This window comes from Salvia splendens, chromosome 13 (assembly GCF_004379255.2).
Source record: "Salvia splendens isolate huo1 chromosome 13, SspV2, whole genome shotgun sequence".
NCBI classification, from domain to species: domain Eukaryota; kingdom Viridiplantae; phylum Streptophyta; class Magnoliopsida; order Lamiales; family Lamiaceae; genus Salvia; species Salvia splendens.
Genome location: NC_056044.1, coordinates 33058640 through 33086321, shown reverse-complemented (window position 1 = coordinate 33086321; position 27682 = coordinate 33058640). Strand labels below are relative to the sequence as shown.

Genomic DNA, 27682 nt, shown 5'->3' with positions numbered 1-27682 from the left:
GTCTTCAATTTCTGTCTCTCCTCCCACCATTCGGGGTACCCCAGCCGTTTGAAACACGTCTCGTACGTGTGTTTGGGTCTCTGGCAGTGGGTGCACCACAGGCCAGATTTATCGGGACGGCTCCCCGGTCGGCTGGCGGTGGCTGCTGGACGCGGTGTTCCTCCGTTACGGTGTGGCGTCCGTTGGCTTTGGGCAGCGAATCCACTTCCGATTCCATCCCCAGATGATGTATTGGTGTTAACGCCGGCGGTCTCGGGGTTCGGGAAAGGCGACGCCGGTGGCATGATTTGACGTCGAGCCGCCTCCGTCTTCACCCACCCGTAGGCCGCCTCCACTGATGGGTAGGGATCCTCCTTGAGGATATCCCGTTTGATCGAATCATACTCGGGATTTAATCCGGCCAGAAACTTGAACAATCTCCTCTCGTTTGAGTGAGTCCGGTATTGATTGACTCCCTTGTCACAGCACGTAATCGGTTACTTTTGGCATCGGTCGATATTGACCCATAGTCCGTGTATCCGGCGGTAATATGTTTCCAGATCCATACTGTCTTGTTTGATTGTTATTATCTTCTCTTCCAGGTCATATATGAGATATTTGTCGGCCTTGTTTTCGAAGGTTATGGCCAGACTATCCCACAACGCTTTCGCCGTTTGGTGGTGAGCGAAGTCGGCAATAATTTCGTCTTCAATGTTATCGACGATCCACGAGAACACCACCAAATCATCTTCCTCCCAATCATCATATCCCTTGCTTCCCGGTTCTGGGGGCTCCTTCCGGATGTGTGCATAGGCACCTCGGCCTCCTATCTTGACTTTCATAAGTCTCGACCACAGTGGGTGGTTCTTTCCGTTAAGCTTGAATGCCACGGTGACATTCTTGCTATTCTTCAACTTCGATGGCTGTTCTGGATCAATCTTCTTGTTTTCTGTATCTGACATCTTGTTTTACAGGGTTGGTTATTCTGGTTCTTGGCTAAGGTAGGTCGAGATTGGTATATCACGGCTATGAGGAGAATTCTCTGAGCCGAGATCGTTTTTCTGGCTCTGATGCCATGTTAAACACGGCTGAATTGAATAGTAAGGGAATTTCTTATTCACTGGATTAATTTTCATTACACATTAGGCACCACTTTATAGTATAAGGAATATACAAGGTAAATATTCTCTAATTACTCTAATTGATTGCTATCTCCTATGTATGGTAAGGTATAATCTCGAGCATATCTCTTGTGTAATTAGGAGAATATCTCGTGATCTCCTCAATCTTCTCCAACAGATGTTGTTTTTTTTTTGGATTCACAAGACTAGTAAATAGTCTTTGATTGCCTTTTCCAACATCAACGTAGGCAGTTTTTTCTTCTTAGCACCAATCACACTTCAAGTAAGTTAAAATTGATTCAAAAAGCTTTTCAGTTGGACCTGACTTTGAATATGACTCAAGTAACACTGGCTGCTCGTAATAAAATACGACTTAAGTAACTTGGGACGGACGAGATATTACTTTAGTTTTGATCGAAACTCATCGTCGGTTATAGGCAACAATATGTTAGTCAATCTTGGCTTTACTATTTTGTCTTTTCCCCTGGATTATAGACGCAATTCTTACGTTAAATTATCAATAATCAATTTCACTGATTTATATTGATTTATAAGTTGGTTGGAAAATTCTTTTGTCAATTAAAACCTCAATTGCGACACTATCTTGAGATGAACTATTTCAAACAGTTTCTACATTATTTGTGATCATAACTTAGTCACGCTTCACTTTCTTCATTTGTCTTTCAAATTTGCAAGTTGGATTTCTGCTTAATTCAAAGTCCATTCTCTTACTGTCACTGCTCTTGGACCCATTAATTGTGAATAGTCTTTGTCTATATTTCCTCCAAAATTTACTCATTTCACATTATTTTGAAAAATAATTGGACCACCACTCCAAGAAACTTACTATGTGTTTTACATTTATTTAGGCTTCCCAAATAACATGTTTATTATATCTAAAATTCTTGTTTTTGTGTTTACTTCATTATGCGACTGTAATCTGTCCTTTTTTGTGTATGTAAATAAATTATTAAAGCTGACTTGCTGAGCCATCTGTGCTCAAACTTCAAACACGTTTGAATCTTTATTGTTTGAGTTAATTTATATACTCTAATTATATGGATTTTTGTCTTACCGGTGTCGGGCTTGAATCGTTTGTATCAAAGCTGGCCTATTATTTTAGAAATACCAAGCTTCCCTCATTTTCCAGTGGGGCAACACAGTTTTGGAAATTCACACCTTGCATTTGACTTGACTTTGAAAAAATGTTATTTTAGAATCTTTCAGACATATTTGTGGAATACTATATTATTTTAATTTTGAGTAGAAGGGCATCTCCTTTTTACTATATAAATACTCTATAAATAGGCAAAATGAAATAGAGTAGATAGACAAAAACGTCAGCCATGAAAATAGCACACCTTTTTCCCATATATATTTCTCTCCTTACACTGTGTCTATGTATGTGCCCTTCAAGAGCAGCCACAAGTGAAGCAAAGGGTTTGATGAGATGGAAATTCAGCCTATCATCTTCTGCTTCTCTCAAGTCTTGGTCCCTCAATAACATCAGCAACCACTGCAGATGGATTGGCATTCGCTGCAACGACGAGGGATCTGTCTCTGGGATTGATCTCCCCAATGCAGAGCTTGCAGGGACATTGGACCTGTTCCATTTCACTGCATTGCTGAATCTCACCACTTTCAACCTCAACGGGAATCATCTCAACGGTTCCGTACCAGCTGCTCTTGGCAACCTCACTAGCCTCAGACTCTTGGACCTCTCCACCAATAGGTTTTCCGGCGTAATTCCACCAGAGATCAGCCGCTTGACAGAGCTTCGATACCTGAGCTTCTCCGAAAACTCTATGGTTGGAGAAATCCCATATCAGATTGGCAATCTGAGGAAGGTGCGCTTCTTGGATTTCGGCTCCAATCACTTTGAAACTCCTGACTGGTCTAGATTTCCCACTTTCCCTTTCCTAACTCACCTTAATCTCTATTACAATGAACTCACCTCAGAATTCCCACACTTCATAACCACTTGTCTCAACCTTACTTTTCTTGATTTGTCTCAAAACTACTTCACAGGCCGAATTCCTGAAATTTTGTTCAGCAATTTGGTCAAACTTGAATATCTTAACCTCACCAGCAATAGTTTTCAAGGCCCCTTGTCACCAAAAATCACTAACCTCTCCAAGTTGAAGGATCTTCGCCTCACTGAAAACCTCTTCTCTGGCAAGATTCTTGATTCAGTAAGCCTTATTCCAAGCCTGCAAAATCTAGAGATGTACAATAATTCGTTTATAGGAGAAATCCCTCCTTCTGTAGGCCTACTCACGAATCTACTAACTCTAGCCCTTGGAATGAACAGATTCAATTCCTCCATTCCCCGAGAGATCGGCCTGTGTAACAAGCTGACCTACTTAGATTTATCCCAGAATTCACTCACGGGGCCATTGCCGCCATCCTTGTCAAATTTGGGCAATTTATCTCGGTTGCAACTATCTGGCAATAGCCTGACTGGTGAAATATTAACCTCTTTCATCACGAGTTGGAGAAAACTAATATTGTTATTAATTGGAGACAATGAATTCAGTGGGGAACTTCCATCAGAAATAGGCTTGCTCACAAACCTCGACTATCTGTTTCTCTATAATAACTCGTTTTCAGGCAGCATCCCACCAGAGATAGGAAACCTACAAAAAATGAGGTGGCTGGACCTTTCAACCAATAACTTTTCAGGTGAAATACCTCAACTCATAAACCAATTTAATGGGAGTTGGAAAACAATGCATTTCTTTTTCTTTTTAATGACGGTTTGAAACGATCATCATTTTGAATTAAATACTTTTTATAAAGAATGCAATGCATTACTCATAAATGTGCTATTAAAATGCTATTCCTACATTTACATTTTAAAAGTAAAGAATTTTGATTTATAGCCTTATTTAACTTTAAAATATATTGTTTGAAGGTCCATTACCATCCACCATTGGGAGTCTTACAAATCTGGAGTTCTTATATCTCTCTTTCAACAAATTAAATGGTGAGTTCCCAACCTCCGTTTGCAACTTGACATCTGCAAGATGTCATGCTAGTATGAAGTGACATTATATAAATATCTCAATATAAACCTAAAATACTATGTCATTTCTAGAATATTTTGTTTAGTTCACAACATGATATGCATGTGGAGTACAATTTTAGATGTAAAGAAATTTGATTTATATCCTTCTTATATTTCAAATAAATGGTTTGAAGGTACAATTCCATCCACTATCGGAAATATTTCAAATCTGGATACCTTAGATCTCTCTTCCAACAAATTAAATGGTGAGTTCCCATTCTCCTATGCAACTTGACATTCATTAAATAATCTTGCTGAGCATTTTTATAACTCTCAAACTACATAACACATTATGTCATTTTTATTATAGTTTTTGTTATAATGATTTCCTATATGCGAGCTAGGTATGAATAGTGAATTTCATTACTATGGATATGTTAGAAGGCGGACATTGAAAAGTTCATACATTAGGGTGAATAGTTATATTTTCACCAACACTTTTATGTCTGAAATTATGCTAACTTTGTTTAAACACTCTGATTTATGTTCTGATTTATGGGAGTTATTTCATGAAATATTGGTCATCTTGACAACTGACATTTTGATTTTATGTGGTCCCTCTACTGTAAAATGTTAATATCTAATGCGGATAACCGCCATATTGCCAATGAGTATTTGATAAAATGAGTTTTTGGCAAATAGATATTACTCTTATAAAAGAATTAATTAAAGAAGTCAATTGGAATTATTTTACGAATTTGATAGACACTTCGCATAAGCTTCTTTTGTTACAAACATGTCTCAAATAATTTCATTTGTATAATGACTTCGTATTGATATTCCACCCTGATTTGGCGTATTAAAGAAAATGCAAATGAAGACGTATGTGGTTGTATCTATCTTCTATCTTCAATATATGCCATGTACTATTAACTATTGATTAATAGTATAATTTTGTTATATATTCCAAAATTCGTAAAACTAACCCAAATTCGTAAAACTAAGGTATATCGTGACAATGATGTATTATATTGTTAAGTCATCCTTAAATTGCTAATTACAATCAAATCAAGCACAAGGTCATTCAATCACGAGTATCAATATAGTGTATAAAAAATTGTTATTAATCTCATTTAGCAAAAAAGTTAGTTATAACTAACTTTTAAAAAATATCCCAAAACTTTAAATAATTATAACTATCTCAATTTAAATTATTTTTTAATGCAACTTATATCAAATAAAGATAATTTAATAAGGATGCTAACGAGATCTCACTTGCATATGTTTCGATGTCAAAATTTGAAATAAAAAAACTCTTGAATTTTCGTGTTTTTGAAGAGTCAGCTTAATGTCAACGTAGCTATCATAATATGTCAATGTAATGATTATACAATGTCAATATGAAATTGTGTTGACATATTTAATTAATCGTATTGATATGTTTAATACACTATATTGATATTGATCTAAAATCTTAATTTTAATAATTTTCATATCTTTTTAAATTTAAATAATAATAAAATGAAATTATACATATAAATTTAATAAACCACTAGATCTCTACAAATCTTATGATTTAAAATTAATTGTAGTTAGTAATTAAAAATAGTGTTAACAATTGATTACACCCTTATCGTGACATATTGTTATGTGTTAGTAGAAGATAGATACAACCCCATACGTCTTCATTTGCATTTTCTTTAATACGCCAAATCAGGGTGGAATATCAATACGAAGTCATTATACAAATGAAATTTTTTGAGACATGTTTGTAACAAAAGAAGCTTATGCGAAGTGTCTATCAAATTCGTAAAATAATTCCAATTAACTTCTTTAATTAATTCTTTTATAAGAGTAATATCTATTGCCAAAAACAAATGTTTAGAACAACTCATTTTTATCAAATACTAATCACTTAAAAAAATGCGCCGTTGCCGGGGATCGAACCCGGGTCACCCGGGTGACAAGCAGGAATACTTACCAGCGTGACGCATAAGGGTTATGGGTCATTAGGGTAAGACGCATAATGCTTATGCGTCTTTGAACGACGCATAACCCTTGTGCGTCATTAACCAAAGACTCATAAGGGTTGTGCGTTTCATTAATAACGATGCATAACCCTTGTGCGTCACTCCTCCATTCGGAATAAATCTACTCTCCTTCATTAAAATGGAATTCCATTAGTGGGCTAGAACAAAAATAGAAAGAACTCTATAATTATCTCAATATAAACCTAAAATACTATGTCATTTCCGGAATATTTTGTATAGTTATTCCCTACATGCATGCTAGAACATGAATTTTGTTCCTCGGGATATTACCACATGAGTAATGGCTACGTCTCAAACTTGTACCATCCACAATTGAGAATCTATACTTAAGAGTTATGGATATATATGTCTCAACAAATTAAATGGTGCTTTTATCTACAATATGATATGTATGTACAATTTTAGATGTAAAGAAATTTGATTTATATCCTTCTTATATTTCAAATAAATGGTTTGAAGGTCCAATACCATCCACCATTGGAAATCGTACAAATCTGTTGTTCTTAGATCTCTCTTCCAACAAATTAAATGGTGATCTCCCATCGTCCCTCTGCAAGTTGTCAAATCTTCAGTATCTTCTTCTCTCAAATAATACTTTGGAAGGAAGACTGCCACCACAGTGCTTTGCGAACTTCAGCGGATCTTTGACTATCTTTCATCTAAACCAAAATCAATTTAGTAGCCTCATACCATCTACCTTTTCTAAGAATTGTAGTCTTATTTCCATCAATTTGGGTAATAACAAATTCCATGGACGATTACCTAAATCCTTAGTCAATTGCCGAAGTCTAAGGGGTCTCGACATTAGAAATAATAGATTACAAGATGAATTTCCCTTTTGGATGGAACGCCTTCCCAAGCTTAAAGTGCTAGTGTTGAAGTCTAACAAGTTTGATGGCAACTTATCACTTCCTTCGCCTACCAAACTTCCATTTCCTATGTTACAAGTTCTAGATATATCTCATAATGCATTTGTAGGCTCTCTACCTGAAAGATATTTCATGAATTTCAGAGCAATGATAGAGGAAAACCAAAGAGAGGACACAGGGAGTTCCTACGACGAAGATGACCAGTATCGAAGATTTGTGGATATGATAGTCACTTTGAAAGGTCAGGATCAGTTGTTGAATAGACTACTTGATACCTTCACAACAATTGATTTATCCTCCAATAGTTTCTCCGGAACTATTCCACCTTCCATAGGAAATCTTAAGATTCTCAAATACTTGAACCTATCCCACAATAGCCTCACAGGACATATACCTTCATCTCTTGGAAACATGAGCCAACTAGAATCGTTGGATTTGTCAACAAACAAATTGGATGGAGAAATTCCAAGTGAATTGACAAGGTTGACATTTCTTGCGAAATTAAACCTTTCAATGAACAATCTTATTGGGCAAATACCACGATCTAAGCAGTTCTACACATTTGAGAATGATTCATATATGAGAAACTTGGGATTGTGTGGACTTCCGTTGACGAGAAAATGCAATGATGAGAATGGGCCAACGATAAACCACGCAAATGAAAAAGGCAACAACCTATGTTTTATGCAAGAAGTTGGCATATCAATGGCCTTTGGTTTTATTTTCGGATTCTGGGGAGTTATTGGTTCTTTCATACTAAAGAAATCATGGAGATTTGCATTCTTCAACTTCTTTGATGCTGTTGGAGATTGGCTCTACGTTAGGAGTCTTTTGCTTTTATCCAAATGGAGACGGACCTAAAATAAGGTACTAATCACTTCATCCCTTCAACTTCTTTGATGTTGACTTGACTTTTCATTAAATGTTACTCTGATACAATCCCAGCAGAGCCGCAACCTCAGCATGAGCCGAGCATGGAGCAGGGGACGACTCCGGCGGAACAGCAGAGCGCGGAGCAAGCGACGACCCCGGCGGAACTGCAGCCTCAGCAAGAGCCAGTCGTGGAGCAGAGAGGAGCGAGAGAGGAAGAATCCATTGCGAAGTTAAGGCCGACGAGGAACGTGAAGCCTCCGAGCCGATTCGGCAACTTCGTTGCCCGATAGTCTCTTTCCATATTTTCGTTCTTTTATTTTTGGTAATAGTCGACTTTAGTATTTATTTTTTTGGCATATTTTATTATTTATTTTTGCATTGAGTCGGGCGTAATTATAAGCTCCGTCGGGTTTTCTTGTTGGTTCTTTTCCGATGTTTAGGATTAGGTCGAACCAAACCTAGGGTCCGTAGTTTATAAATAGGGCTGTTATGTTCACAACACAGAATAATAAGAATATTTTGGCCCTACTTTGCGTTGCTTAACAATCAAGAAACCCTCGAAACGCGCTGCCCGACGAGAGAACTTGTGCACAGCCGCTTCAGGAAGATTCCGACGACCCTACGTGAAGGGCGCCGGACGTGGGAGGACGACGATAGGCTTCGTCGATTGCAGTTAAGGGAAAGGAGCCTTAACATCTGGTGCTTTCAATTGAACTCTATGCGACGCTACAACAACTACGGTAGACCGGGGTGGGGCTCATCTCGCCGTGGCCAACCGGTGAACCGTCGCGAGGCTGGAGGGTTTAACCATCAGCCGTTTGACGATTTGGACGTGGAACCGAGACAGGGGGAAGACGTCCAGCATGGGGACCCTGTTAACAATAAATTGGACCGGCTGTTGGATCGGTTCGACAAATTGGATATGTGGAGGGATGAGACGGATCGGAGATTTGAAAATCTGGAGGCGCCTTCCGCACGCGAGGTAGAACCCCCTTCGCGCCAGGGCGATTGGGAGAAGTATGAGGAGTTGGACGTAAGGGGCAAGAGACCATGGGACCGTGGGCTCAGGCCACGCCGCGCGCCGGTCGGCTGGGAACCAGCGGGGGTTAACTCAGGCCGTTCGCGACTTAACGGGTTCAATCAAGCGTTTGATCGCCCCCCGTCCTGTTGGGACCCCCCCCCAACGATTTGCATCGCGCGAATCACCCTTCGACAGGACCGAGAGGGTGAAGATGGCGGCACCACGATTCGATGGCTCGGACGCTACCAATTGGATGTCCCGGGTCCAGTTTTATTTTAATCATCTGATGATGCTGGACGCACAGCGCTTACACTATGCAGTAATGTTGTTCGACCCACCAGCGTCGGAATGGGTTTTTAATTATTGCGCAAACAATGAATTTGTCACGTGGCAGGAGTTCTTGGATGATGTGCGTCATCGTTTTGATAGACAGAGCTTTCAAGACTACTTCGGTCTAATTGCGAAGTTGACACAGACCGGTACGGTGCTCGAGTATCATGACACGTTTGAGAAGTACCTTAACCGGATTCAAGGCGTTCCGGAGAAACAGCTCTTCACGCTGTTCGTGGCCGGGTTAAAGCCGAATATGAAGGAAAGGTTGCATCTACATCGCCCGTCGTCCCTAGCCGCGGCGATGGCCTTAACCTTGGAACTGGCAGACTCGCACCCCGATCGACAACAGCCACAGATGACAGCTCGTCGCACGTGGCAACCTCGGGATGGTCGCACTCCGACGGCGCCGAACCCCGCCCAGTCTTCGGCCGAAACCCCCATAGGTCAACCGCAGCAGGCAGCTCAGGGGCGGCCTCCCATCCACGCTCGTCTCCCTCAAATCCGGGTGTCCCAAGCTGAAAAAGCAGAACAGGCGAAGCTGGGCCTCTGCTACTTCTGCCCAGATAAGTGGGTCGTGGGGCACATTTGCAAGCAGCGACTACTCTGTTATGCCGATGATCTCATCGACGTGGAGGATGAGGATCTAGAGAACATCCCGACTGAGGACTTCGAGGATACAGAGGTAGCGCATGTCCACACGATGAATGGCGGCCGACAGTCGCGGCCTTTGAATGTGCTGGGCACCATCCAGGACCGGGAAGTAAGTGTTTTGATTGATACGGGGAGTGATCGGGATTTTCTCCACCCGCATATCACGGAGGGATTGCACCTACCGATTGATCCTATTCGGCCGTTTAGGGTGATTGTGGGGAATGGCAAGGCACTGCTTTGCACGCACGTATCGAAGCAGACAAAATTGGACATACAAGGAACCACATTCTTGGTGGATCTACACATTTTGCCGGTACACGGACCGGACGTGATATTGGGGATGGACTGGCTCGAGTCCTTGGGACCAATCACTGCAGACTTCGCGGATAAGAAGCTTACTTTCTTTCAGGGGAATCGCCAGGTAGTGCTGCAGGGTATATTACCCCCACCCCGCCGCGCTACTCTCCATCTGTTGGCATCATTAGTGCCGCCACGTGAGGGGCACGACATCTTCGAACTGTTGTTACTGGACCCAGAAGTTGTTCAAGGCGGGGCCACTGCGAGCGAGGATTTTCCGGTGGGCCTACCGTCGGGTATAGTGGAGGTATTGACAAATTTCAGGACGGTTTTTAGCTTGCCGACGGGGATGCCCCCCAAGCGCCCTTTCGACCACCGGGTCTGTTGCCGGGTACGAGATCCATCAATGTGCGGCCTTACCGTTATCCTTACTTTCAGAAGAATGAGATTGAGCGGCAGGTGAAGGACATGCTTGAACAGGGCATCATTCAACGAAGCAACAACCCGTTCTCGTCTCCAGTACTTCTTATCAGGAAGAAGGATGGGACGTTCCGCTTCTGCATTGATTACCGAGCCTTGAATAGCGCCACCACCCCGGATCATTTTCCGATCCCAACGGCAGATGAACTCTTTGACGAGCTGGGCAAGGCTCGAGTTTTCACTAAATTGGATCTGCGTTCGGGATACCACCAAATCAGAATGCATGATGCAGACATTTTCAAGACGGCTCTCCGCACTCATGATGGCCACTTTGAGTTTCTGGTCATGTCGTTCGGCTCACAAATGCACCTTCGACGTTTCAGGCAGCGATGAACGCGATTTTTCAACCAATGCTCCGGAAGTTTGTTATCGTCTTCTTCGATGACATTTTAGTCTACAGCCCGTCGGAGGAGGCGCACGGGCAGCACCTGGCCGAGGTCCTCACCGTGCTTAAGAAAAATGACTTCTTCGTAAAGCTTTCGAAGTGCTCGTTTTGCAGCACCATGGTGGAATATCTAGGGCATCTGATCAGCAAGGGCCTTTTAAAGGCCGATCCGGGCAAGATTACCGCAATGACAGCGTGGCCTACGCCTAAGTCAGTCAAGGAGCTTAGGGGATTTTTGGGGCTGACAGGATACTACCGTCGCTTTATTGCGGGGTATGCCATGATTGCGGCTCCGTTGACCGAGCTACTCAAGAAGGATTCCTTCCGTTGGTCCCCAGAGGCAGAGGAGAGTTTTATGAACTTGAAGACAGCGATGACGTCGGCCCCGGTTCTACGTCTACCCGACTTTGAACGCCAATTTTGTATAGAGACCGACGCGTCGGATCTAGGCATCGGGGCAGTATTGTTGCAAGATGGCCATCCTATAGCTTACTTCAGCAAGAAACTGGGACCCCGACGTCGGGTGGCGTCGACGTATCACAAGGAATTGTACGCCATCGTAGAGGCGGTACAAAAATGGCGACAGTATCTCTTGGGCCGTGAATTCGTGATTAGAAGCGATCAAAAGAGCTTGAAAGAATTGTTACAACAAATCGTTCAGACCCCGGATCAACAGCTGTATGTGAGGAAATTAATGGGGTACAAGTTCACGATCGAATACAAAAAGGGGTCGACCAACCGCGCGGCTGACGCATTGTCACGCCGCGCAGAGACGACCGAGGGTGAGCCTCCGGTTGATGCAGCGGGCGAGGACTTCGCTGAGGAGCAGGCTGACGGAGCTCTGCTGGCAGCAGCCGCCTGCCCAGTTCCACAGCTTATCAACCTATTGCGGCGCGAGACGGCCTCGTCTCCAGAAATGCGGGAATTGACCAAGGACATTAAGGAGTGTCGCGCCCAGCCTTATTTATCGTACGTAGACGGGTTAGTCTACTACAAGAGGCGCATATTTGTGGGGTCCCGGTCATCCGCGCGCACACCGATACTGACTGAATATCATTGCTCGCAGTCGGCGGGACACCCGGGCTTTGAACGAACGCTGCGGAGAGTGACGGCCGAGTTCTGCTGGCCAAAGATGAAGAAAGAGATTCGTCGTTTCGTCGAGGCGTGTGTGGTCTGCCAGACCACCAAATATTCTACTCAAAAACTGGCGGGTTTGCTACAACCTCTACCGATCCCTTCTCAGGTTTGGGAGGATGTATCGATGGATTTCATTACGGGACTGCCACCCTCGCGGGGCTACACGGCCGTCATGGTCGTCGTGGATCGTCTATCCAAGTACGTGTTAGGGTTTAGTATACTGAAAAGCATGTTTCGAGCAAATTCGCACGAATAGGAATTTTGCTTGTATACGAAAAAACTCTACAATCCACTTTTAACCCGATTCAGTATTATTCGAGCAGTTTGCACGAATAGAATCAGTATATTATTACATTGTGTTTACTTTTGCGTTTATAAGATGTTTTATAAACATTTAAATGCATAAGAAGTAAACAAAGCCTAAGTCTTTTGCTTAGTAGACTGGTTGTGGGCGTCGTCCACTTTAAGGTAACTACAGTCGGTTCTATGCAATGCTTTGCAAAAGAAAAAGAAGAATTTCACAACCTAGATAGGCTTTGGCTACCTATCGTGAAAGGTTGCAATGTCAGTCCGATTATTTCCAAGCCTTATTGAAATAAGATGACGTTGGTGTGGTATAGCACTGAATGGATCTAACAGCAAGACGTGTCTTTATGCTATCTACTGAAAGACGGTGTCTTGATAAATATTTAGTTCTTAATCAATGTACGTTAGCATTGAGCATACGATATTGAGTATCTACTACTTTGACTTACCAAAGGTGCGGGTTTTTCGTCACCCAACGATCCAGGTATATTGGGTAGTGGTGATCATTATCTAGCGGTGCTAGGATTGCTATTATGTTGAATCGCGCACGAGGTGAGTCTCGTTTGATAATGTCCTCAAGAGGAGCTTGAACAAGGTTTTATAATTCGGAAACTGGCCAGTTGGAGTTTTATTACTCTATGAATAATAAATAAGTGTTTCTTGCTAAGTCTACTCTTGGAATTAATAAGATGTTAATTAATTAAGTCCATAGCAGACTTTAATTAATTAATGGACATTTCTATCTTAAGCGCGGGAAATAAATAATAAATAAAGTGGAAACCCGGATTACTTGTAATTTCGGATTTGGATGGGGAGTTCAATATTACGTCTGTAGTGGCTGCTCGTAATATTCCAATATAAGCTTGTATTAAATTGTGGGTTCAATTTAATTAGGAAAAAGCTAATTGGGTGAGCCCATATCCAAAGCCTTCCATAGATCTCTGACTGGGCCCAATATGAACTATTATAAATAGGAGAATAAATGAGACATAAATTATTATTAATTCATTATGAAATTTCGTCCACCCTCATATTTTGAGGGAGGAACGATTTTCTTGAAGAATTCTCCTCCGTGAGTTCTTCAGCTCCTCCTCCGTGAGAAAGTTCTGTCTTCTTTATTCGAGTCCTAGTGTTTCGATAAGATCAGCCCACCCTGATGTCGGAATACAGTTCGGGACACCAGTCAGAAGATCTGTGGTCTAGTATTGAAGATCATCGTGGAGAAGGCGCGAGCAATCGACGATTCTTTGGAGAATCAAATCGGTAACTCTAAACCGTAGAATTCATGTTTAGGATTTATATTCTATGAGCATGAATTATTTGCGTTCTAGCATGCAATTTTGTGTTAACATGTGAATTGATTAATCCCATAATCTGTCAAATAGATCCTACGTCTGATTTATTTGTTTGTACAAGTCTTCCGCTGTGCAAGGGGCTCCAAACCCCAGCAGTACGCCCACTTTGCGGCCTTACCAACGCGGTTCGATGCACTACGGGTGGCACATTTGTTTGTGAATACGGTGGTCCGACACCATGGGTTTTTGGTTTCAGATCGCGATCCGGTATTCCTAAATAAGATTTGGGAGGAAATCATGCGCCTAAGTGGGACCAAGCGGAACTTTTCAACGGCATACCACCCTCAGTCGGATGGCCAGACGGAGGTGCGGAATAGGGGGCTCGAGCAATATCTGCGCGCCTTCGCGGGGGACCAACCGTCGAAGTGGACGAACTTCTTGCCGTGGGCGGAGCTGGCTCTTAATTGCTTCTATCATGCGGGCCTAGGCATGTCGCCTTTTAAGGCGTTATACGGGAGGGACCCGCCGAGCTTGGTCTTTGCTACTCCATCGGCCGCGACGCCGGCCACTGTGGCGGATTTGATACGCCAGCGGAGTCAGTTGTTGGTGCAGCTTCGTGAGAACTTGGCCCGCGCACAGCAGCGGATGCGTGACTCGGCGAACAGGCATCGGCGAAACCTGGAGTTTGTGGTAGGGGATAAGGTGTTGCTCAAACTCCAGCCTTATCGACAGCATTCCGTCGCACGTCCGTTGTCGGCGAAATTGGCTAGGCGGTATTATGGTCCGTTTAAGGTGATTGGGCGCTTTTTTCAATTTGTATCTAAAATATTTATTTGAAAAACTAATCAAATCGTAACAACTTTATAACAATAAATCATAAATTACAGATAAATAGCTTACTTTAACAGTAGAGTAAAAATGAATCTTACTTTTCTTGATATCTTCAAATACTATGAAGTAAGTAATCTACTAAAAATCATATCCTCAATAATCGTATTTTCCAATAATATTTTACTTTTCCTAATAGTCTAAGATATTTTGCTCTCTATAAATACACGAAAATGACAAAGATTACTCCATATTTTTCTAAACCCTAATCTTCTCCTTCATCAAAATTGTGATTTCATCTTCTCCCAGCTCTGTCAAATTCAGCCATGGCTCGTGTTGATAATTCAAAGTCCAATCATCCGGAGCAGCGACCCTATCTTCGGATCGATCCCCCGAAATTCAACGGAGACAGACCCATGGGTATGGACTTTCAAGGTTGACCCGTATTTCGACTATTACCGGATGTTGGAAGAGCATCGTGTTAAGGATAATCTCCCTAATGTGATGCCGCGATAAAGATTAGAAGTCTCGGGAGGTGAAATCCCGTCGACAACTAGGGTTTGTGAGAACGTAAATGAGAAGTAGGCGAAATTTTTGATCATTTTATTGATTTCAGCGCCTCCTAGGGTTGGTTCGACTTGACTTACGGCCCGGGAAAGAACCAACAAAGAAAATCCGTACCAACAAAGAAAATCGGGAACGGAGCTTATAAATTGCTCGACCCAATTGCTCAAAAATAATAATAATAACCGAATAACATAGTTAAAAAAAGAAGATCCTATTCAACGAGGCCTTTCATCGCGCCTTACATGGGAATATAATCCCCAAACCTTACAGGCGGCTTGGCTCTCCTGGCTGACTTCCTCTGATCCCTCCTTTCCCTCGGCGATGGCCTTCCGCGCTCCACAGTCACATAGTTCAGATCCGGGGTCTGTAGCTCCTCTGGCTCCTCTTCCTCTCCGGCGATGTTGGGCTGCTCCGTCTGGCTGTGGGGGATAACCGTATCACATCGTCTACACTTCGTCGGACTACTCTTCGAGCAGCCGGCGCTGGGTTGGTTCATTTACCGAAAAAAACACAATTTGCTGAAATCATGGCCTGATTTCATGAAAGAGAGGTTTGATCCAACATATCATGACAATCATTTTGGGAAACTCTGTAAGCTGCAACAACGCAACACGGTGATGGAATATCAGAACGAATTCGAGAGGCTTTTGGTCAAGATTAAGGGTCCATCGCTATCGGAGAATCACCTCGTCTCCATATGTGAATCGGGCTTGAAAGATCCTATTCGGTGGGAAGTTCACTTGCGAAGGCCATCGTCCTTGTGTGATATGTTTGCGCTTGTTCGCAAATTCGAGAAGATGTACGATGAAGGCTTCAAGTAAGAGAGGTGTGTTTTGGTTGTTTTATAGCTTTAGGTTTTGTTTTGAGTTGAATTTTATGGGGATTGAATATCTTTGCAATTGTTTCCTATTAGAATTAGAAGTTAAATTTGGATATACTTTCATAAATGAGAGTGAATTTATCTATTTGTTCTATGTCTAGGCTTTGTTGTTAGTTTGAATGATGTTTTTTTATATTTTAATTAATAGATGATTTAGAAACTGTAGTTTTTGTATGTGTTGGCTTTGTTTCCCTCAGATGTTCGGTCGTTATTGAGAGCGACTAGGCAACAACTCGTATTAGAGATGTAGACATGGTGATCGTGGTGTTCGTAGTAGTGGGAAAAGAGAGATAAACTCATGTTTTGATAGGTTCAATTGGAGTTTACTCATTTAAATCTGTAGTTTTTGACCAATTATATGACTTTTGGGAGTTTAATGAGTTGTTTAGAATGCTCTAAGACTATAAGTGAAATGGGCAAGAAAACGGGCATTGAATGAGATCCAGGGAATCTCATTCGAACCGAGTGAGCGTGGTCTAACATTACCAGTTTGTGATGCAATAATAGCATTCGTCATATTTTAATTAAATTCTCCTTCCGTCCCAAGATAAGCGAGTCATATTCCTTTTTGGGATATCCCACTATAAGTGAGTCATTTCTCTTTTTACCAAAAAAACATCTCTCTCACTTTATTCTCTACCTACTTTTCTCTCTCTCGTACTTTATTCTCTCTACTTGAACTCTTTAAATATCAATTCCTTAAATCCCGTGCTCAAAACAAGTGTTTCGCTTTGGGACGGAGGGAGTACTAACTTATAGTCATTAGTCCACATTAAAGTTTAACCAAAGTTGCTAGTATTGATAGAAACACACCACATCAAGTTCTGAACAAATACTTCTCTTTAAGAGAAAAACAAATATCAGAGTTAAATTTTTGTCCAAAGTCGTAAACATAAGAATAGAATCTAACAATTTTGAACATTGAAATATTTGATTTTTTCTAGCATCTGTGCAGATTGCAAGCTTGGGTTGCTTAATCACACATTAGAGACAATATGTTGGAAATAATGAGTTAGGGTCTCAAGGAGTGTTGGAAATAATAAAGTTGGAGTATCAAGGCTATTGGAAAGAGACATCTTACAAGTTCAAGGAATATAACATTAATTCCAAGTGTATAGTTCCTAGGAGTATTTATTTCTCTAGCATTATAAATAGGATGTTCAAAGTGTATTACAAATTATATCAATGCAATACAATTCCTAGTTCTATCATGGTATCAAGAGCAGAAACGGTTCTGTGGTTCAATCGAACTCAGAATTAAAATTCATCGTTGTTCAAACCCCTCCCAAACCTTTCGACTAAGATCCGGCAGAAATCCAAAAACAACCAATCCCGAACCTTGGCTATAGATCCAGCAGAAATCTCTCAAACCTACACCAAAAAACAGCCAAAATCAAGTGAGTATCAATCAACATGACAAACACCTTTGAAAACGTCTCAACTGTATTCAAGTTCGATGGGAGAAACTTCCCTGTTTGGGCAAGAATAATGCGAGTCTACGTTGGCAGTAGAGGAAAACTCCCATCATCTTGAAGGTGATGAAGATCCTCCAAAAGCCGACGACCCAAAGTTCAAAACATGGCAGGAGGTAGATTTCACAGTGTTCTCATGGTTGATCCAGAATATGGATCAAAAATTGGTGATTCAATTCGCTCAACACCAGACAGCGAAGGAGATGTGGAAAAGCCTCAACACTACATTTGGAGTCAGGGCTGACCCTGTGCAGGTGTACGACCTCGAGATCAAGACAAACAAATTAGTTCAAGGAAATGAATTCCTCGAAAGCTACTGGAGCAATTTACAAAATCTGTGGGTGAACATGGATGCTCGAAAACCTTGCCCGTATGATTGTTGCGACAAAGGTATCAACATTTACAGAAAGGAACAAGAAATTAAACAGCTTTACCAATTTCTTGCCGGATTGGATGACAAATATGACAACCTCAGAAGAGAAATATTGAAGGATGAACCAAACGCTGAAACTGCCTTCGGCCTCATCAAACAAGAAGAAGCTCGGGCCGGAGTCTGGAAACCATCAGATAGTACCACCAACGTCAACGCCGACATAGGCGCCGGCTTCGGTGCTCGTCAGGGAGTCCCACCGCCCCAGTTCGGCGGCCAGAACAGAGTACCACAGCCACCACCGCCCCATCGAGGACCACCTCCACCACCACAATCACGCAACAATTCCTCAAATCGGAGAGGAATAGACAAATCAAAATTGTATTGTACCCATTGTGGGATGACAAAGCATACCAAAGAAACATGCTTCAAATTGGTGGGATTTCCAGAATGGTGGGAGGATGGACACAAACTGAACCGGAATTCAACCGGCAAGGGAAGAATGGCGGTGGGGAAAGAAGAAGGCGCCGGCCTTGTCACTCCGACGGGCAGCCAAGGGGCTACTCACGCCGGAAACAACGGCGGCGAACCGATGGAAATCTTGACCGGCGGCGGATGGTGGGGCGTGAACGGAGGAGGAATCAACCGAGAAACGGAGGCGGCGAGAGGTTCTGCGTCATTTACGAAGGCAATTGAAGGTAAAGGGTTTGAGGGTTTGACTTTGCCCTCAAACCCTTCCACTTTCCTTTATTATAAACCTGTTCCCACCCTCTTACATGACAATCCCTATATTTATCAAAAATCTCATGTTGACCCCAACACTAGCATTAAATACCATACTAACCCAATCTCAATCCAAAATCGTTTTTCCGTATTAAGAGATACCCCAGAAATTTCCATTGCATGTCAAGTCACAAAAATAGATGGAAAAAATGAAACAGGTTGGATTTTTTATTGTGGGGCAACAGACACAATGTCATATGATAGGTCTGACTTTGGAGAGTTGACTAAATCGAAAAGGACCTATATTGAAACAGCCAGCGGGGAATTTATATCTGTTGAGGGGTTGGGAACCATTCAAATATCACCATCGTTGAGAATCCCTAATTGTCTCTTTGTGCCAGCTTTGTCTCAGAAATTGTTATCTGTCAGTCATGTTACACGAGAACTCAATTGCACCCTTCTAATAAATCCAAAATTTTGTTGTCTACAGGATATCCGGACGGGGAGGACTATTGGGAGTGGCACTGAGCATCATGGGTTATACTATGTGGATGAGACGGTTCAAACTGGCAAAGGAATGTTGGCCCATGGAAATTCAGAACGGGAAGCTTGGTTATGGCATAGGCGGTTAGGGCATCCGTCTACTAGTTACTTAAGTATTATTTTTCCGCATCTAGATTTGAGTTCAGTTTTGCACTGTCAAACTTGTGTTTTGGCTAAAAGCCATCGAAAAACTTTCAGACCCAAAAACACTAGAGTTGATAATGTTTTTTCCTTAATTCATTCTGATGTGTGGGGCCCATCTCCAGTTGTGGGGGGAAATGGTTTTCGATATTTTGTTTTATTTATTGATGATTGCACTCGCATGACATGGGTGTATTTTCTCAAAAATAAATCAGATGTTTTTTCCAGATTTTCAGACTTTTACACCATGATCCTTATCCAATTTCAAACAAAAATTAGAATCCTTAGGTCTGACAATGGGGGAGAATATGTTAATACTCAGATGAAAGAATTTTGCACCAATAATGGCCTCATCCATCAAACCTCATGTGCCTACACCCCAGAACAGAATGGAGTTGCCGAAAGGAGAAACCGTATAATCCTTGAAATGACCCGAGCCATCATCCTAGATTCAAAAGTACCAAATTTTTTCTGGCCTGAAGCTGTGGCTACATCAGTTTACACCCTCAATCGTCTCCCCACCAAAGCCCTTGGACTTAAAAATCCTATCCAGATGCTATCCAGCATGACTACAATTCCTCCTGCCTTATCCCTCAAACCTCATATTTTTGGGTGTTCGGTGTTTGTTCATATTCCAAAACATGAGCGAACAAAACTATCCCCGTGTGCAACCAAATGTGTTTTTATTGGGTATGGTGTCAATCAGAAGGGGTACAGGTGCTATGATCCAAAAACTCGTCAAGTGATTACCACAATGAACTGCACCTTCTTAGAATCTGATTTTTTCTACAACACACAACTTACCAGTCAGGGGGAGAGGGAAATTACTAGTGTTGACTCGATAAGTTGGCTACTTATGCCGAATAACCATAATCCCATTGAAGGTCCACCAGAGCCAAATAATACTGCCGACGAACCTGTCTTAAACACATCTCAACCTGTGATTCATGGTGGCGCTCCAATACCGCCCCCTCCGATATCTGAGGTAAACAATCATGTTGAAAACTTTGTTACTACTACTGCTGACCCTGTCATTACAGAAGAAAGAATGGAGGAAGTCATAGACGAAGATACAAGGCAGTATATCTTACCACCCTGAAGTAACCGTGGTGTTCCTCCCAAACGATACTCACCGGAGAGACCAAGTAAACAAGCAAAATATCCAGTAGGAAGTGTGGCAAAGGCAAATATGACAAGATTGGCAAGAGCTTTTGAGGCAGCCCTATATGGAGAAGAAGAAATCCCACAAACTGTGAAAGAAGCCCTGAAGATCAAACACTGGAGAGAAGCAATGATGGTAGAGTTGAGAGCTCTAGAAAGAAATAAGACATGGAAAAAGTGTCGGCTACCAAAAGGGAAGTGAATTGTGGGGTGCAGATGGGTCTTCACCATCAAGCGAAGACCCGATGGAACCATCGAGAGGTACAAGGCTCGGCTCGTGGCTAAAGGCTACACTCAAACCTATGGAGTTGATTACTCCGAAACTTTCTCGCCAGTGGCAAAGATGAATACTGTTCGAGTTCTGCTTTCTATAGCGACAAACAAGGATTGGCCCCTGTACCAGTTCGATGTTATGAATGCATTCTTGCATGGTGAATTAAAAAAAGAAGTTTACATGGAAGCTCCGCCAGGTTTCGAAGATGATTTTGAAGATGGAGAGGTTTGCCAATTGAAGAAAACCTTATATGGGTTGAAACAGTCTCCAAGAGCTTGGTTCGGGAGATTTACAGAAGCCATGAAGAAGTACGATTACCTACAGAGTAATGCAGATCACACTCTATTCACGAAGAAGATATGAGATAAAATCACGTGTCTGATAATCTACGTTGATGATATGATCATCACAGGAGACGATTGTGAAGAAATAGAGCAACTTAAGAAGAATTTGGCAAGAGAGTTTGAAATGAAGGATTTGGGAGCACTCAAGTATTTTCTGGGAGTCGAAGTTCTAAGATCAAAGGAGGGGATCTTCATAAATCAAAAGAAGTATACATTAGATCTCCTAGCAGAAGCTGGTATGATGGAATGCAAGCCGGCAGACACACCAATCGTTGTCAACCATGGACTTAAAATCACGGAAGGAGCTAATTTGGCAGATAAGGAAAGGTATCAAAGACTGGTTGGAAAACTGATTTATCTTTCACATACCAGACCTGATATAGCTTATGCTGTTAGCGTGATAAGCCAATTCATGCACCGACCTCAAGATGATCACCTTGAAGCAGCATTGAGGGTTGTTAGATATCTCAAAGGGACTTTTGATCATGGGATCATGTTTAGACGCGGCAACCATCTTGAAATCCACGGCTATACCGACGCTGACTGGGCAGGAAACCCAATTGACTGAAAATCAACTTCAGGGTACTTCACATTTGTTGGGGGGAATCTAGTCACCTGGAAAAGTAAGAAGCAAAAGGTCGTGGCATTGTCAAGTGCAGAAGCTGAATTTAGAGGAATCATGAATGGATTAACTGAAATCTTATGGCTCAGAAGATTGATGGATGAGCTTGGTCTTTTGTCAAAGAAGACCTGTCAGATTTTTTGTGACAATAAAGCTGCAATCAGTATTGCAGAGAATCCAGTTCAACATGACCGAACAAAACACGTTGAGGTAGATAGACACTTCATTAAGGAGAATATTGAAGATGGAATTGTTGAGTTCCCATTTGTTAGGTCAAAAGAACAACTTGCAGATATTCTGACAAAAGCAGTTGGAGCAAAGCATTTTTCAGAAGCTCTTAGCAAGCTAAGTATCGGAAACCCCGTTACTTAACTTGAGGGGGAGTGTTGGAAATAATGAGTTGGGGTCTCAAGGAGTGTTGGAAATAATAAAGTTGGAGTATCAAGGCTATTGGAAAGAGACATCTTACAAGTTCAAGGAATATAACATTAATTCCAAGTGTATAGTTCCTAGGAGTATTTATTTCTCTAGCATTATAAATAGGATGTTCAAAGTGTATTACAAATTATATCAATGCAATACAATTCCTAGTTCTATCACAATATGTATAATTTTATAAACAAAAGTAGCCTAACTTAGAAATACAACATTGCATAGTTTAAGATGCATTATTGCAAAGCATCATACACACAACATGCTAGTGTTCCAAATGAAACACATGTAAAGCCCAATGTTTGTCTTGAATCACCTTCTTCTTCTTGTTGCTTTTGCTCTATTTCTTCTCTTCATCTTATTATTACTATATCCAACGCCAAAAAAGAATTCCACTAACCATTTTGGCCTTGCACTTCTTATAATCATGTAACCAACTCCAATTCCAACCACAAATCCACATCCATATCCCATAACCACACTTCGCCAACCAAATCCATCTATAAATCCTGACTCATCATCATCTTCTGGAGGAAACACTGGATTTCTGATAGAGATCAAGCTAATGATCTCCATTATCTCTTGAGATTATTTTCAGTATTATGGAGATTGGTGAAGGATTACTTTAAATGTTGAGGATTTGTTTCCTTGTTTATTTATTTATATGCTGATTCACTTTCCTAGATTAGAGTGCGTAGGAGTCCTATAAATAGCTCATCTTTAGAAGAGCTAGATATCTCGGAAAATAAAGTGTATTAGGACGGTATCAACCGTAGGCCTCTTCGGAGGATTATCTTGGCCTCTTTGGAGGATTGATCTTCTTTTATATTGAATTCCAGTTCTTGTTTTACTTCCGCCTTTCACTCCATATCAATTTGGTGCGGTGAACGTGGGTCGCATCATGGTGAACACTCAGAGCACTTAAGAACGTCTTGACAGATTGGAGAAGGCGGTCGCGAACATCAAAGTGCAAATGAGCACATTCGAAGCCCGGATCTCTAACTGTATCAATGATGCCTTGGCACCATTCTTGCAGGATCTGCAGTCTAGTGGCTTCATTCGAGAGCGCAGGCAACATATCGCATTCACTTTAGATGATCAACCTTTATCTCACACCAACAATACCAAGTCCCACAACTTCAACTCTGGGCCAACGCCGCCCCTACTTCCTCTTGCACCTAATCCTCCCCCAACCAGCCCCCTTGTGCAGGAGATACAATCAGTCCAACAACTTGTGACTCTCCCACGTTTGGATGCACCATCCATCCCTGCAAGTCAGCATCTCCATAAGTTGCCCATCACCCAACCTAATGTTGCACTTTCACCATCCATTTCACAATCAAAACTGCTTGCACTCTCTCTGCCACTCACTGTACGTCCAGTTGGGGCTGGCCTTCTCTCTTCACTCATGTTTTCCTCTCCCAATTCCACGTGCATTCAGTGAAGCTAGTTGTAGGGGTATGGCAATCAAACATCTTGAGTATGAATGGCTACTTGCAAGCCCAACAACAAGGATATCCAAGCAATGCATTAATGTTGTTGGTCGTTCTCTCTTGTTCGGAAATCTGGATTCTCTTCGAAAGCACGAGTATGAGCCTCCACCAATCAAAGCAATGTGTTTATGTTTCAACTCCAGCCTTGTGGGCAAGGCTGTTTTGACAGCGAGGCAATTGATAGAGATCAAGCTAATGATCTCCATTATCTCTTGAGATTATTTTCATTATTATGGAGATTGTTGAAGGATTACTTTAAATGTTGAGGATTTGTTCCCTTGTTTATTTATTTATATGCTGATTCACTTTCCTAGATTAGAGTGCGTAGGAGTCCTATAAATAGCTCATCTTTAGAAGAGCTAGATATCTTGGAAAATAAAGTGTATTAGGACGGTATCAACCGTAGGCCTCTTCGGAGGATTATCTTGGCCTCTTTGGAGGATTGTTCTTCTTTTATATTGAATTCCAGTTCTTGTTTTACTTCCGCCTTTCACTCCATATAAATTTCCATCAGTTGTTTCACACTGCTTTGCCAACGGAACTCCACACAATCCCGAGTTTCCTATATATGACCCATTCTGAAATGTAGAAAATTGCTTAGATTGTGGTATCTGCCCCACAAGATTATTCATTGATAGGTTTAATTTCGAAAGAAACGTCAACCCTGTCAGATCACCTGGAATTTTTCCACTCAATCTGTTCCATGACAAATCCAATGACTCAAGAATACTTATATTCCCAAGAGATACAGGAATCTCTCCCGTGAGAGTATTGCTGGAAAAATTCAAGTATCTAAGAGAATTAAGATTGCCGATGGAAACTGGAATATTCCCGGAAAATCTATTGGAAGATAAGTCAATCATTGTAAACGTATCCAAGCGAATCTCGGCAAAAAAAATAGATTCTCCGGTATCTTTCTACAGTCAAGTTAGTTGCTATTTTTTAGGAATGTTTGATTGAGAAAACGGCAGCTGATATGTTTTGTGCGTTTTGACGAGAAGTTCGTCGTATCGATCAACAGAATATCACAATACACACAAACGAAGAGAGATAGAATTTAGCATCAAATGGATTCAATTCAGCAAACCATCGAACACCTGATGTGCTAACTCACTAAAATCCCTTTTTTACTTATCAATTACGATAGCTATGTTGACATTCAACCGCTAATCGAAAAATACCAAATTTAAAGAATTTTTTTAGATTTTGACATGGTAACATATGCAAATGAGATCTTGTTAGAAAGTTAGAAGCGAAGTTTATATTGCTAAGTCAATACTTAATTGCTAACTGCAATTAAACAATATTCATTAGATTCAAATCTAGGGCCTAGATCATCAGTCTCGGAATATTAATACGATCAACAAAAACGTCAATAAAGGTATTAATGTCAATTTATAACAAAATAGTTGTAACTAACTTTTGAAAAATATCCCATAACTTTAAAACGTATATAACTTTCTCGATTTAAATTGTTTTGTCGCACAACGTATATCAAATTAAAGATAATTTCATAAGGATTCTAACAAGATTTCACTTGCATATGTTCCGATGTCAAAAGTTGAAAAAAAATTCGAAAATTTTCATAAATTTCGTTAACAGCTTTATATCAATACATGACACATAATATGCCAATACAATGATTGTACAATGTCAATATGAAATTGTATTGACATTGTCATGTCTTTGTTTTGATGTATTTCATACACTTTATTGACATTGTATTTCTAAACCCTAAATTTGATAGTTGTTATTATCTTTTTAATATTAAAAATTTAAAAATGAAATTACACGTGGGAAATTGTAGACCACAAGATTTCTAAAATACTATGGTCTTAAATTAGTTGTAGTTAGCAATTAAATAATGAGGTAGCAATTGATCACTCCCTCTCGTTAGAATCCTTATAAAATTATTTTTAATTTGATATATGTTGTGTAAAAAAATAATTTAAATTGAGATAGTTATAATCATTTAAAGTTTTGAGATATTTTTAAAAATTTAGTTATAACTAACTTTTTGTCAATTGATATTAATATCCTTAACTCAAATTTTTTTTACATTGTATTGATACTCGTGACTAAATAATCTTGTACCTTGATTTATTAATCCAATATCTATCATTAAGTTGTCAATAGCAATTTAGAGATAATTTAGCTATACAATGAAACCCCATAGATTCAATATGTATAAGTTTTTGTGAACAAAAGTAGCCAACCTTAGATATACAAAGTATGATTACAAATCATCATATATACACCCACCATGCTAGATTTACAAATGAAACACAAGGAAATCACAACGTTTGTCTTGAATCACCTTCTACCTGGTGTTGCTTTTGCTCTATTTCTTCTCTTCGTCTTACTATTATTGTATCCAACCCCAAAAAAGAATTCAACTAACCATTTTGGCCTTCCACTTCTTATAATCATGTAACCAATTCCAATTCCAACTACAAATCCACATCCATACCCCATCACCACACTTCGCCAACCAAATCCATCTATAAATCCGTACTCATCATCATCTTCTTCGTCTTGAGGAAATACTGGTTTTCCAACATTCCCTTCACATTTTTTTGTCAATGGAAATCCACACAATCCTACATTTCCCACATATGATTCCTTACCAAATGTGGAAAGTTGAGTAGATTGTGGTATCTGTCCCTCAAGATTATTCATCGAAAGATTTAACTTTGCAAGAAATGTTAACCTCGCGAATCCACTAGGAATTTCTCCATCCAGTTTGTTTGAAGACAAGTCCAGCGACTCAAGCAAACTCATACCTGCAACTGATGATGGTATATGTCCTACAATGGTATTGTGAGACAAATTCAAGTATCTAAGAGAGTTAAGATTCCCTACCGATGTTGGAATGCTACCAGAGAATCTGTTAGATGATAAGTCAATAGTTGTAAAGGTATCCAACAATAGAAGCAATAACTGATCCAATCTTTTCAATGTGAGTTTCAAGTCTACATAACTTAGAAACAAATTTGCTCTATCATCAGTCTGGTTTTCCTTTGCATCTATCATACCTCGAAAGCTCTTGATATAAATATCAGGTAGAGGGCCAACAAATGCATTCTGCGATACATCCAAGACTTGCAACTTTGGAAATGGTTGCTCCGTGTTTGAGTTTGAATCCACCAACATCGTACCATTGAACTTATTTGACCTCAAGACAAGAAAGCGAAGTTGAGGGAGTGTTTCCATCCAAAAGGGAAACGCATCTTGTATTCCATTATTACCAATGTCAATGCCCAACAAACCCTGGCAGTTGAGTAGGGTTTGGGGTAGTGTTCCTTCCAATTTGTTGTCATTCAGATTGATTGACTGAAGATTGCAACCCTTTTGGAATGTTAACGGAATGATGCCACTAAGTATATTTGCATTCAAATGGAGGATTAAAAGAGATGTGCTCAAGTTTCCCACACATTTTGGAATTGGCCCTTCCAAATTATTGTACGATAAATAGAGGATTTGGAGGGATGTCATGTTGCAAATGGATGGTGGAATCTCTCCATCGAAGAAGTTGAGACCAAGCCCTAAAAAAACCATTCCTGATTGATTCACAAAGGTGGATTGTATCGGACCTGAAAGATTATATTATACGACATACGGATCAAATTTATTAAAACAACGAATGATCTGTAGTTTATACATTTAATATGAAAATTTGGATATGCATCAATTCCAACTATATTCAGGTCTGTAAATGTAATATGAAAGTTTGTATATACATCAATTCCAAATAATGATTTATTGTTTAAAAAGGTATATATTCCAAGATATAAAGCATACAAATCAAAAAATTTAAAGGAATATGGCTTTAAAATAATCAGTTGTACACCAATCAAAGCCTAAACAAGAAGCATGGAAATAGTTAAGATCTTACCACTTAAATTGTTGGCATCCAAGAACAGTTCTTGAAGCTTTGGCAAGTTTTGGATTTCTCTTGGCATGTGTCCATGTTAAGGACCTAAATCCTTAACGTCGATTTCCACACAAAATCAAGAAACGAGATGTC

The 27682-nt window shown here is 40.6% G+C and overlaps 1 protein-coding gene across 8 annotated transcripts in view; it reads left to right on the top strand.

Moving 5' to 3' along the window:
• Window positions 1-27682, top strand: part of LOC121761750 (receptor-like protein 52) — a 111331-nt gene that overhangs the window by 15612 nt on the left and 68037 nt on the right. For 7 of the 8 annotated variants that reach the window (XM_042157389.1, XM_042157391.1, XM_042157387.1 and 4 more), the window contains 2 exons: window positions 4015-4086; window positions 4302-4373. In XM_042157389.1, coding sequence (XP_042013323.1) covers window positions 4015-4086; window positions 4302-4373 — 144 coding nt within the window. Of the gene's footprint in view, window positions 1-1092; window positions 3783-4014; window positions 4087-4301; window positions 4374-6617; window positions 7895-7975; window positions 8429-27682 lie in introns of those variants that run through there. The other variant, XM_042157396.1, reaches the window with a different exon arrangement.